This window comes from Oncorhynchus masou, chromosome 30 (assembly GCF_036934945.1).
Source record: "Oncorhynchus masou masou isolate Uvic2021 chromosome 30, UVic_Omas_1.1, whole genome shotgun sequence".
NCBI lineage: Eukaryota > Metazoa > Chordata > Actinopteri > Salmoniformes > Salmonidae > Oncorhynchus > Oncorhynchus masou.
Genome location: NC_088241.1, coordinates 17,295,301 through 17,308,405, shown reverse-complemented (window position 1 = coordinate 17,308,405; position 13,105 = coordinate 17,295,301). Strand labels below are relative to the sequence as shown.

Genomic DNA, 13,105 nt, shown 5'->3' with positions numbered 1-13,105 from the left:
ATAAACTGTTCAAAATGGCCCTTTTCTTTTTAACTCCACAACCTGGCATCTGGTCCAGATCAAAACAATCAACTGGAGGCAGAAATTCTCTGGTAAACTAAGCACTATGCTAATTACACACTTGCATCCTACTTTGGCTATAAACTGTTGTCAGGAGCAACAGTACCATATAATTTTGTGCTGGTAAAAAGCTATGTTGTGAATGTATACAGCCTGTTCCACAAATATGACAGTGATAATTACACTTAAGTCATGTAAAAAGCTCTAGATTTTATTTAAATGTCATCATAATTCACAATGACATACACTATTGTAATTATGGTTGTGACATCTTTATTTAAGCTTTAAAAAGGAGAGAAAACACAGACCAACACGGCTACACGATTTATTACTGAAAATACTCAATATATCAGGGCATCAGTTCAGTCTTCAGTACTGTAGTTATTGCTTTACAATAATCTCTGTCTGTGGTCCTCAGCTGTCTAGTCTACAACAGGGAATAACACAGGTGAACTGGTTTAGATGGCAGAGGCATGTTTTAGATCAGAATCCTTTTCTGGGGAGTGCTGACATCATAGATGGAGGAGTCTCTTGAAATCCACTGTTGTAGATAGGTCTACTTAGAAACCAACATACGAGAGCGGGACTTTGGGAAACCGGATGTTTAAACCTGGTATAAATTACAATAGGGCAAACGATAAGGTCCCACCATACAGGTCAATAGGTCTTCTTCCAGGAGCGAATATAAAGCTGGATGGGGATCAGTGGGTTTCTTTTCTGTAGGCTGGGATGGAACACATCAAAGTCTACCCGCCGCACCCTTTGAAGGTAGTCCTCCAGCACCACCTAGAACAGCAGCCAGAGAGAGGGAAACAGCATCCACAGCATCAACACATTGTGTGTGTGTCAGTCTTATTCTCTACATGTGGCAGCTAGCGTGAGCATTATCTGAGCTCGGGAAAGTGCTTCCTCTTTGCCCTAGACGCATTGTGACCATCCACCCTTCAAAACATAAAACACACGATGCGGGGCATTTGTCTACCTCAAATTCTTCACCTTGGCGTCCTTCTCAAGGCTCTGGTTAATATGCTCTGCCCTTCCTTTATTGCCCTCTTTCATGCCCCTTCTCTGTGGGAATCAGACTGCTTTTGAGACTGCCAGTGGTAAGAGCCCATAATGCAGTCCCTTGGTGGTCTGTCTGGTGCGATTAAATTGGAGCATTAAAAAGGTCTGTCTGGCCAACTGATGGGGAGCGTGCTGTGATGGGAGGGATAGGCTAGACAGCCATGTCAGGTGGTTGAGGAGGAGAAAGGATCGTTCAACAGATGCTGCTCCTCCTTACCTAGGTTCAGATGAACCTGATTGGAGGATTAATGAAAAAAAAAAAAAAAAAAATGATAAGAGAACTGGAAGTGAAACTAACACACAGACCTGGTCTCTTCCCTGGTGCCAAGACTACAGAAGCCCCATAGATCAGTTCACGAGTCTTGTCTTTGGTCAACGCTTTACAAAATATGACTCTTTTCATGATGTCAGTCACAGTGACCACAACCTAACCCAATAAATGCTAATCATTCTTATAATAATAACAACAACCCACCGTTTGGAGGAAGGCAGGGAAAGCAGAAGCTGGTATGTTCTTGCTGAATGATCTGGCCTGTGGAGACAAAAAGTTTCAAACGGAGTAAAATGACCAACACCGGCTAATAAAGCTATAATCTGTTTTATAACAGATGAAGGTCTGTAGACATGCAACATCAATGACGTGCATATAAAACACCAGTAGCTACTTAATTTCAGACTGCTTCTCTTTTCAATCCCTTTTTGTACAAACTCAAAAAAAAAAAAAACAAAGTTACAAGTATCACCAACGTTTGGGGTCACTCAGAAATGTCCTTGTTTTCATGGAAAGCAGACTTGAAATTAGTTGCAAAATGAATAGGAAATAGTCAAGACATTGAGGTTATAAAGGTTGAGGATATAAAAGGTATAAATAATGATTTTTAATTTAAATAATAAATTGTGTCCTTCAAACTTTGCTTTCAACAAAGAATTCTCGATTGCAGCAATTACAGCCTTGCAGACCTTTGGCATTCACAGCATTGTACGAGATCTTCAGGTTCTTGGCAATTTCTCCCATGGAATAGCTTTCATTTCACAGAACAAGAATAGACCGACTAGTTTCAGAAGAAAGTCCTTTGATTCTGGCCATTTTGAGCCTGTAATTGAACCCACAAATGCTGATGATCCAGATACTCAACTAGTCTAAAGAAGGGCAGTTTTATTGCTTCTTTAATAAGGACAACAGTTTTCAGCTGTGCTAATGGGTTTTCTAATGATCAATTAGCCTTTTAAAATGATAAACTTAGATTAGCTAACACAATGTGCCATTGGAACACAGGAGTGATGGTTGCTGATCATGGGCCTCTGTACGCATATGTAGATATTCCATTAAAAATAAATCTGCCGTTTCCAGCTACAATAGTCATTTACAACATTAACAATGTCTACACTGTATTTCTGATCAATTTGATGCTACTTTTTTGTCCATTTTAAAATAACTTTTCTTTCAAAAACAAGGACATTTCTAAGTGACCCCAAACTTTTGAACGGTAGTGTATGTGCCGTACGGGTAAAAAAACGCAATGTAGTAACCATTAGAGAAAACGACTGATCCCACATGAGAACACACTGTCAGAGCCCTCCATTTTGTTTTTTACCAGGACTGGATGAAAAATGTAATTGAATCAAATCTTATTGAAGACTGGGGTTTTTAAAGCAGTAAATCTGTTCAACAAGAACAGCCTATCAAATAACATTGGAGGAACACTGTCCTAATGTCATGAGGTTACGTACGTGTTGTAAGTGTACGTGGGCTTGGCTGGCAATGTCATATACCACGTCTCTCACATTCTGTTCCCGGCTTCCTCGGATGAAGTCCTCCTGGGAGGCTCTGTGCTGGTGGTGACACACACACACACACACACACACACACACACACACACACACACACACACACCTTTGTTCACACCACTTATTCACACAGGAGAGATTTGTTCCTTCAAACCACTAATCTAGCCGAGCGAACCAATTGCTCATGCTGAGAGCATATGGCCTCTAAATGGGGCGAATAAAGTGAAGCTCCCGATAATTATCTTCATTATTCACGGCATGTATAGCGATTGTCAGATCTCAGTTCTTTCTCCTTTAAACTGTTGGCCTCAGGTCAGCCCCCTGATAGACAGAAGTTGTTTAGAAACTGAGTAGAAATCGGATGATTTGACAGCAAAAAAAATAAAATAATAATAATAATAAATATATATATATAAATAAATAAATATAAATAAAACGGGTAATCTGAATCTTATTAACACAAATAAGGAGTTTAGTTTGATATAGTTTAACAATAATATGAGGACAAGGAGATTTGTATTGCCCAAAAACACAAGGCAGTCGGTGTCTGTAGACATGCTGCTACACATGTTAGCTTGACAAAATAAACAATCAAGTCAGGGAACTTCAATACTATTTGAATGCAATGAAGCTTGGTATTGCAAGTTATTAGCTCGGCTAGAAGCTGTTGTCAAGCAATGGGAGCAACAACAAAACACAAACATACAGAGGGTCCAATGCCAAAGCCTGTATAAAATGTAACATCACCACAGACAGAGGCTGCAGTAGTTAAACCCCTGGACACCAACAGTCCCTTCTGCATCCGACCAGAGCAATTAACTTATGACCGGATGAAAATAATTGGGAAATTGCAAAGCACTCACTGTCCCTTAATGACACAGAAAGTGGAGAAAACCCACCAGGCTTTAGCGAGCTTTAATGTGGGGGGGTGAATCATAGATGGACTGTAGGGGGAAACTCTAGAGAGCTTCAATTGTGCTCAGGACTAGACCTTTATGATGTTACAATAGCGCCCCCAGGTGCCAAAACAAGTGATAGGCAAATGACCTGGAGGCCTCCACAAAGCTGACGAGGTCACTAATGTTACACACACTGGACTAGTAGGGGTAAAAACATCTCCTGATGTCACATCATAAACCAGCTGCACACAGTCCCCTGTCACTCCAGCTGTGGCTCAGAGGCCTTGTTGACAGATCAGACAAAGCTGTGAATTTCACTTGTAACTACAGCCAGTGCATTTGTCATGGGGTTTCATTATAACTGTGCCTCTGGCATACTTCATTTGGAGTAGTGACACAAATGGCATCCATCTGTACCAAACGTCACTCGCAGGAAAGTCATAATTTTGATACCTCTGCTGCAGATATGGTCACTCACCAGCATGCAGATGTCCATGGGTAGGTAGACTTTGCGTCTGCTGCTGTTGTAGGGCGTGGCTCTTAGGCACATCACGATCCCCTGGGCCTTACCAATATGGCTGGCAGCATGATCAGCATGGACATCTTTCACACCTGGACAAAAAACACCACACACAAAGGGAATCAGAGAAGGCAGAAAATAACTAAAGTTAAAACATTGCACCCCTTTTTAAAACAAAAAAAATAAACTATTGTATTAAATACACTTTGTCGAGGTACAAGAAGAATATGTCTTCTAGTTTACCTCAGAAACATAGTTACTGTTTTTGATTGACTAGGGCCATGCTAAAACCTTAAGCAGACACTGTTCTCTTGAAAAACATCATTTATCACAACAATGAAGTGCACACACTTTGATATTAATAACTGGGAAATGCTTTCATGCTGAGTGCCCAGTACTTGAAACAGGTTGAGGCTTTGAGTCAGATGTCTCTTCTAGTCAATGAGACTGGAACAAGTGTGACAGGTTCCTTTGCAGAGGGGGACAAAATAATGACATTCCACAAAAGAACATGCAAATGATTGACAGAAACGCAGGTACTTGCGATGCAGAAATGCCACTTGATTAATCGCGCAAGTGAATACAGCTTGACCTGCTTCTAAGTCTCCCTCTCAAGTCATAAAACAATCTGCATAAGTAATCATTATTTTGTATACAAGGCATTCAGGAAAGTATACAGACCCCTTGATTTGCCACATTTTGTTACGTTACAGCCTTATTCTAAAATTGATTAAATTTTTGTTTTTTCCTCAATCTACACACAATACCCCATACTGATAAAGCAAATAAAGGTTTTCAGAAATGTTTGATGTAAATGTAATATTTCATAAGTATTCAGACCCTTTACGCAGTACTTTGTTAAAGAACCTTTGGCAGCGAATACAGCCTTGAGTCTATTTGGGTATGACACTACAAGCTTAGCACACCTGTATTTGGGAAGTTTCTCCCATTCTTCTCTGCAGATCCTCTCATGCTCTGTCAGGTTGGATGGGGAGCATCACTGCACAGCTCTTTTCAGGTCTCTCCAGAGATGTTCAATCGGGTTCAAGTCCAGGCTCTGGCCGAGCCACAAGGACATTCGGAGCCTTGTCCCGAAGCCACTCCTGCGTTGTCTTGGCTGTGTGCTTGGGGTCATTGTCCTGTTGAAAGGTGAACCGTCACCCCAGTCTAAGGTGCTGAGTGCTCTGGAGCAGGTCTTCATCAAGGATCTCTGCACTTTGCTCCATTCATCTTCCTCTCGATCCTGACTAGTCTCCCAGTCCTTGACACAGAAAACCTCCCCGTAGGGATTTTGTCCAGGTTTCCTCCAGACGTGAAGCTTGGCATTCAGACCAAAGAGTTCAATCTTAGTTTCATCAGAACAGAGAATCTTGTTTCTCATGGTCTGAGAGTCTTTAGGTGCCTTCTGGCAAACTCCAAGCGAGCTGTCATGTGCCTTCTGATGAGTGGCTTCCGTCTGGCCACTCTACCATAAAGGCCCGATTGGTGGAGGGCTGAAGAGATGGTTTTCCTTCTGGAAGGTTCTCCCATCTCCACAGATGAACTCTGGAGCTCTGTCAGAGTGACCATCGGGTTCTTGGTCACCTCCCTGACCAAGGCCCTTTTCCCCGATTGCTCAGTTTGGCCGGGCGGCCAGCTCTAGGAAGAGCCTCGGTGGTTCCAAACGTTTTCCCATTTAAGAATGATGGAGGCCACTGTGTTCTTAGGGACTTTCAATGCTGCAGAAATGTTTGGTACCGTTCCCCATATCTGTGCCTTGTCACAATCACGTCTCGGAGCTCTACGGACAATTTTGCTCTGACATGCATTGTCAACTGTGGGACCTTATATAGACAGGTGTCTGCCTTTCCGAATCATGTCCAATCAATTGAATTTACCACAGGTGGACTCTAATCAAGTTGGAGAAACATCTCAAGGATGATCAATGGAAACAGGATGACCCTGAGCTCAATTTCACCTCTCATAGCAAAGAGTCTGAATACTTATCTAAATAAAGGTATTTCTGTTTATTTGTTTTTATAAATATGGATGTTTTCACTGTCATTATGTGTGTAGATTGAGGAGGAACATTTTTATTTAATGCATTTTAAAATAAGGCTGTAAAGTAACATGTGGAAAAAGTCAAGGGTTCTGAAAACTTTCCGAATGCACTGTACATCCACAATATAATGTGACTGTTCCTGTCAGGGTTCTTCCAAATAGGGAAGGAGCAGAGTCATAATGGGGCGGCAGGATAGCCTAGTGGTTAGTGTTGGACTAGTAACCGAAAGGTTGCAAGTTCAAATCCTCGAGCTGACAAGGTACAAATCTGTCATTCTGCCCCTGAACAGGCAGTTAACCCACTGTTCCAAGGCCATCATTGAAAATAAGAATTTGTTCTTAACTGACTTGCCTAGTTAAATAAAGGTTTTTAAAAAAGTATTTTATTAAAAATAAATCAGTCATTCATTCATTTCATGTAGAGGGGAAATTATGGGTAGTTTCTGTTGTCCAGCCTTTCAACAAAAATCTACTGGAGATCAGTGGCTATATTGATTCATTCTGATGGTATTTTCAAAGTGCAATTATGCATAAAGCGCTCTGTAACACCATGGCGGACATGGTATCATTAAACAAGGCACAATTAACATTCCCGGCAATGTTCCAGTCGGTGGCTGCAATTCTCATCTTTCTCATTTTAGTCAATGTGCTGCATTGGCAAGCACGATCCTCATCATTTCTAAAAGAGGTACTTGAACACTGGGAAGTTAATTGTGAATATAAATTCGATGTCTCCCCCCCCCCCTCCCCGGGAACAGAACAATGCACATGCTGTACACTCTTCAGTCAGTGGAGTCAAGCACAAAACACACATACACCTGCTCACCTAAACTCTCCAGAAGAAGGTACAGTAGTGAGGACTGGGTATTGTCTGAATAGGCCTCCAACTCCTGGAGGTTTCTATAAGCTCTGTCTTCCATGTCTTTCTCCTGTTGGCAACAATAGAGACATATATCAAATAAATGAAACGGAACTAGAATTGAATCCACACAAATCCATGACCTAAAATGCAGCATTTGCTTACTCTCTCAGAGATTATTCTCAGCATCCACCTCTTTGTCAGGTAGTGTTTCTTCACCGCCTGCAAAAGGAGATATTTGAAGATGTTTAAAACAGTACACATCAAATGCATTGGAAAAGCTGTTTAATGCTATGCATCAAATACAATTTATTTATAAAGCCCTTCTTACATCAGCTGATATCTCAAAGTGCTGTACAGAAACCCAGCCTAAAACCCCAAACAGCAAGCAATGCAGGTGTAGAAGCACGGTGGCTAGGAAAAACTCCCTAGAAAGGCCAGAACCTAGGAAGAAACCAGGCTATATGCAATGTCCAAACGATATACAGTCGAATGTAATAGCCGCAAAATTAAAACGTCTACTCCAGACAGACCCTCCATAGTTCTGCACTGACAGGCTGCACTGGGGGGTCGTCCCTGTAGATCTCCTCCACTGTAGTCTTCCAGAACTGCATCCGCATCAGACCTATAGTCTTTTGGGAAACAGTCCTTCACCTTGGAGAGAAACAAAAAAACAAGGGTTTTCTCAATCCCTTTCAGAAGACTACATTGAATGAGTTTAAACTGTTAGGCATATAGAGTTGCACAAAACATGTATTGCTTTACTAGACCCTTCCCTCACTGTTATCCATGTTCATATCTAGGTCTATAGGTTGATGTATTATTCTTGCCATAACAGCATTATCTTCAATAGCAGGATGCCTGAACATCAAAACTTAGCTCTGGACAAGTATTGGACATAGAGTGGGGCAAAAAAGTATTTAGTCAGCCACCAATTGTGCAAGTTCTCCATCTTAAAAAGATGAGAGAGGCCTGTAATTTTCATCATAGGTACACTTCAACTATGACAGACAAAATGAGAAAAAAAATACAGAAAATCACATTGTAGGATTTTTAATGAATTTATTTGCAAATTATGGTGGAAAATAAGTATTTGGTCAATAACAAAAGGTTATCTCAATACTTTGTTATATACCCTTTGTTGGCAATGACAGAGGTCAAACGTTTTCTGTGAGTCTTCACAAGGTTTAGACACTGTTGCTGGTATTTTGGCCCATTCCTCCATGCAGATCTCCTCTAGAGCAGTGATGTTTTGGGGCTGTTGCTGGGCAACATGGACTTTCAACTCTCTCCAAAGATTTTCTATGGGGTTGAGATCTGGAGACTGGCTAGGCCACTCCAGGACCTTGAAATGCTTCTGGCGAAGCCACTCCTTCGTTGCCCGGGCGGTGTGTTTGGGATCATTGTCATGCTGAAAGACCCAGACACGTATCATCTTCAATGCCTTTGCTGATGGTAGGCTTTGTTACTTTGGTCCCAGCTCTCTGCAGGTCATTCATTAGGTCCCCCCGTGTGGTTTCTGGGATTTTTGCTCACAGTTCTTGTGATAATTTTGACCCCACGGGTTGAGATCTTGCGTGGAGCCCCAAATCGAGGGAGATTATCAGTGGTCTTATGTGTCTTACATTTCCTAATAATTGCACCCACAGTTGATTTCTTCAAACCAAGCTGCTTACCTATTGCAGATTCAGTCTTCCCAGCCTAGTGCAGGTCTACAATTTTGTTTCTGGTGTCCTTTGACAGCTCTTTGGTCTTGGCCATAGTAGAGTTTGGAGTGTGACTATTTGAGGTTGTGGACAGGTGTCTTTTATACTGATATCAAGTTCAAACAGGTGCCATTAATACAGGTAACGAGTGGAGGACAGAGGAGCCTCTTAAATAAGAAGTACAGGTCTGTGAGAGCCAGAAATTCTGCTTGTTTGTAGGTGACCAAATACTTACTTTCCACCATAATTTGCAAATAAATTCATTAAAAATCCTACAATGTGATTTTCTGGATTTTTTTCCCTCATTGTCTGTCATAGTTGAAGTGTACCTGTGATGAAAATTACAGGCATCTCTCATCTTTTTAAGTGAGAGAACTTGCACAATTGGTGGCTGACTAAATACTTTTTTGCCCCACTGTATGACAACCCCATTGAGGATTATAGTATCATCATTTCCAATATATGCATATACAGTGGGGAGAACAAGTATTTGATAACCTGCTAAATCAGCAGTGTTTCCTACTTACAAAGCATGAAGAGGTCTGTCATTTTTATCATAGGTACACTTCAACTGTGAAAGATGGAATCTAAAAAAAAAAATCCAGAAAATCACATTGTATGATTTTTAAGTAATTAATTTGCATTTTATTGCATGACATAAGTATTTGATACATCAGAAAAGCAGAACTTAATATTTGGTACAGAAACCTTTGTTTGCAATTACAGAGATCATACGTTTCCTTTAGTTCTTGACCAGGTTTGCACACACTGCAGCAGGGATTACAGACCACCTCCAGGTCCTTCAGGTTTCGGGGCTGTTGCTGGGCAATACGGACTTTCAGCTCCCTCCAAAGATTTTCTATTGGGTTCAGGTCTGGAGACAGGCTTGGCCACTCCAGGACCTTGAGATGCTTCTTATGGAGCCACTCCTTAGTTGCCCTGGCTGTGTGTTTCAGGTCATTGTCATGCTGGAAGACCCAGCCATGACCCATCTTCAATGCTCTTACTGAAGGAAGGAGGTTGTTGGCCAAGATCTAGCGATACACGGCCCCATCCATCCTCCCCTCAATACGGTGCAGTCGTCCTGTCCCTTTTGCAGAAAAGCATCCCCAAAGAATTGTTTCCACCTCCATGCTTCACGGTCTGATGGTGTTCTTGGGGTTGTACTCATCCTTCTTCTTCCTCCAAACACGGCAGGAGTTTAGACCAAAAAGCTCTATTTTTGTCTCATCAGACCACATGACCTTCTCCCATTCCTCCTCTGGATCATCCAGATGGTCATTGGCAAACTTCAGACGGGCCTGGACATGCACTGGCTTGAGCAGGGGGACCTTGCGTGAACTGCAGGATTTTAATCCATGACGGCGTAGTGTGTTACTAATGGTTTTCTTTGAGACTGTGGTCCCAGCTCTCTTCAGGTCATTGACCAGGTCCTGCCGTGTAGTTCTGGGCTGATCCCTCACCTTCCTAGTGATCATTGATGCCCCACGAGGTGAGATCTTGCATGGAGCCCCAGACCAAGGGTGATTAACTGTCATCTTGAACTTCTTCAATTTTCTAATAATGGGCGCCAACAGTTGTTGCCTTCTCACCAAGCTACTTGCCTATTGTCCTGTAGCCCATCCCAGCCTTGTGCAGGTCTACAATTTTATCCCTGATGTCCTTACATAGCTCTCTGGTCTTGGCCATTGTGGAGAAGTTGGAGTCTGTTTGATTGAGTGTGTGGACAGGTGTCTTTTATACAGGTAAAGAGTTCAAACAGGTGCAGTTAATACAGGTAATGAGTGGAGAACAGGAGGGCTTCTTAAAGAAAAACTAACAGGTCTGTGAGAGCCGGAATTCTTACTGGTTGGTAGGTGATCAAATACTTATGTCATGCAATAAAATGCAAATTAATTACTTAAAAATCATACAAATGTGATTTTCTGGATTTTTGTTTTAGATTCCATCTCTCACAGTTGAAGTGTACCTATGATAAAAAATGCTTTGTAAGTAGGAAAACCTGCAAAATCAGCAGTGTATCAAATACTTGTTGTCCCCACTGTATTTTCATACAGTGCCTTCAGAAAGTATTCACACCCCTCAACTCTTTACATATTTTGTGTTACAGCTTGAATTTAAAATGGATTAAATTGAGATTTTTTTGGTCACTGGCCTACACGCAATACCCCATAATGTCAAAGTGGAATTATGTTTTTCTAAATGTTTACAAATTAATACAAAATAAAAACCTGAAATGTATCGAGTCAATAAGCATTCAACCCATTTGTTATGGCAAGCCAAAATACGTTCAGGGTTAAAAATGTAATAAACAAGTCACATAATAAGTTGCATGGACTCACTGTGTGTGCAATAAGTGTTTAACATGATTTTTGAATGACTACCTCATCTCTGTACCCCACACATACAGATAATTGTAAGGTTCCTTAGGCGAGCAGTGAATTTCAAACACAGATTCAACCACAAAGACCGGGGAGGTTTTCCAATGCCTCGCAAAGAAGGGCACCTATTGGTAGATGGCTAAAATAAAATAAAAAGCAGACATTGAAAATCCTTTTGAGCATGGTGAAGTTATTAATTACACTTTGGATGGTGTATCAATACACCCAGTCACTAGAAAGATACAGGTGTCCTTCCTAACTCAGTTGCCGGAGAGGACGTAAACCTCTCAGGGATTTCACCATGAGGCCAATGGTGACTAAAACCATTACAGAGTTTAATGGCTGTGATAGGAGAAAATGGAGGATGGATCAACAACATTGTAGTTACTCCACAAAACTAACCTAATTGACAAGAGTGAAACAAAGGAAGCCTGTACATAATAAATATATTCCAAAACAGACATCCTGTTTGCAATAATGCACTAAAGTAAAATTGCAAAAAATGTGGCAAAGAAATTACCTTTATGTCCTGAATAAAAAGTGTTATATTTGGGGCATATTTAACACAACATGTCACGGAGTTCCACTCTTCATATTTGCAAGCATGGTGGTGGCTGCGTTCAGGTGTTCAAAGCTCTTAGAGACTTACCCAGAAAGACTGGGTTGTAATCGCTGCCAAAGGTGCTTCTACAAAGTATTGACTCAGGGGTGTGAATACTTATGTAAACAAGATATTTCTGTATTTAATTTTAAATGCATTTGAAAAAATGTTTTCACTTTGTCATTATGAAGTATTGTGTTAAGTTGAGTGATATTAAAATATATATATATATATATATATATATATATATTCCATTTTGAATTCAGGCTGTAACACAAAATGTGGAACATGTCAAGGGGTATGAATACTTTCTGAAGGCACTCAGTACTGAGCTTGCTGGAATACCTGCCTGAGCCAGCTCGACATTGAAGGCCCTCAGGGCCAGTGAGGAGCGTCGGGCATCCCCGGGGAGAAGCAGGGAGGACACAAAACCGTCATAGTCCCGAGACCTGAGGAAACAAGGCAGTGAACACAGGCAAGTTAATCAAAACAAGTCAAGTGTAATGCTAGTGGTGGACTAACTTCTTCACAATGAACACATTGGACACATGTAACAAAAACAAACAACTAGCCAGGGTTGGGGTCAATTCCATTTCAATTCAGTATATACACTGAAAGTCCAATTCTCTTCAAAGCATTTCATTGAGGAACATTTGGACAATGTTGCCAGTCACAGAGGGCCCATGCAATTTGTGCATAGAAGGATGCTTGCAAGTCATACCATTTAAAGACATTTTTAACTAACTAGCAAGTTGGCTTGCTTACCTCACAATATCGATACAGTATTTTTCGTTGTGCTGCGACTCTATAGTCGAGTTTGTTGAAGCTCGTAGACATTTCACTTCTGTAGGTCGTTGAATGCAAATAGCGTGTGGCAATATCTTTCGTTGGAGTGAGTGAAACACCGAAAATGTTGTGGTTAATAATCCATGCTTTGCACTAATGCCAGATGCCATGTTGACAACATACCCCTCAACTTTCACCCTTACCTTGTGTCGCAACAAAAGTCTTCCTCCCTATTTATTTGTGTTCCGCTTTCTGTTGTATTTTTAAATACAGAACACTCGTTTTAGGTAAAGCATTTGTCTCAAGTTAGTTAATTATTGGTTAACTTTGCTAATTTAGCGAACAATATGTAGCAGCTACAACTGTGCATTTCAGTGTCATTTATAGTGGACGTTTTCAG

General features: G+C 41.1%; 1 protein-coding gene across 3 annotated transcripts; it reads right to left on the bottom strand.

Annotated features, from left to right (window-relative positions):
* Positions 1–316: 316 nt before the first annotated feature.
* LOC135522195 (NADH dehydrogenase (ubiquinone) complex I, assembly factor 6-like) lies at positions 317–12,954 on the bottom strand. Of its 3 annotated transcripts, XM_064948240.1 has the most exons (10): positions 12,685–12,954; positions 12,269–12,368; positions 9,832–9,839; positions 7,765–7,879; positions 7,397–7,453; positions 7,199–7,301; positions 4,291–4,424; positions 2,857–2,958; positions 1,601–1,657; positions 317–846 (listed from the first exon to the last, which is right to left on the bottom strand). In XM_064948240.1, exons 1-10 carry the CDS (start codon positions 12,873–12,875, stop codon positions 718–720), a joined length of 996 nt encoding a protein of 331 aa, XP_064804312.1. In that variant the 5' UTR covers positions 12,876–12,954; the 3' UTR covers positions 317–717. The 3 variants fall into 3 exon arrangements, with proteins under 3 accessions (XP_064804312.1, XP_064804310.1, XP_064804311.1); XM_064948238.1 differs by lacking the exons at positions 9,832–9,839; positions 12,269–12,368; positions 12,685–12,954 and having other exon boundaries at positions 7,765–7,891; XM_064948239.1 differs by lacking the exons at positions 7,765–7,879; positions 9,832–9,839; positions 12,269–12,368; positions 12,685–12,954 and adding an exon at positions 7,563–7,755.
* Between the last annotated feature and the right edge of the window lie 151 nt (positions 12,955–13,105).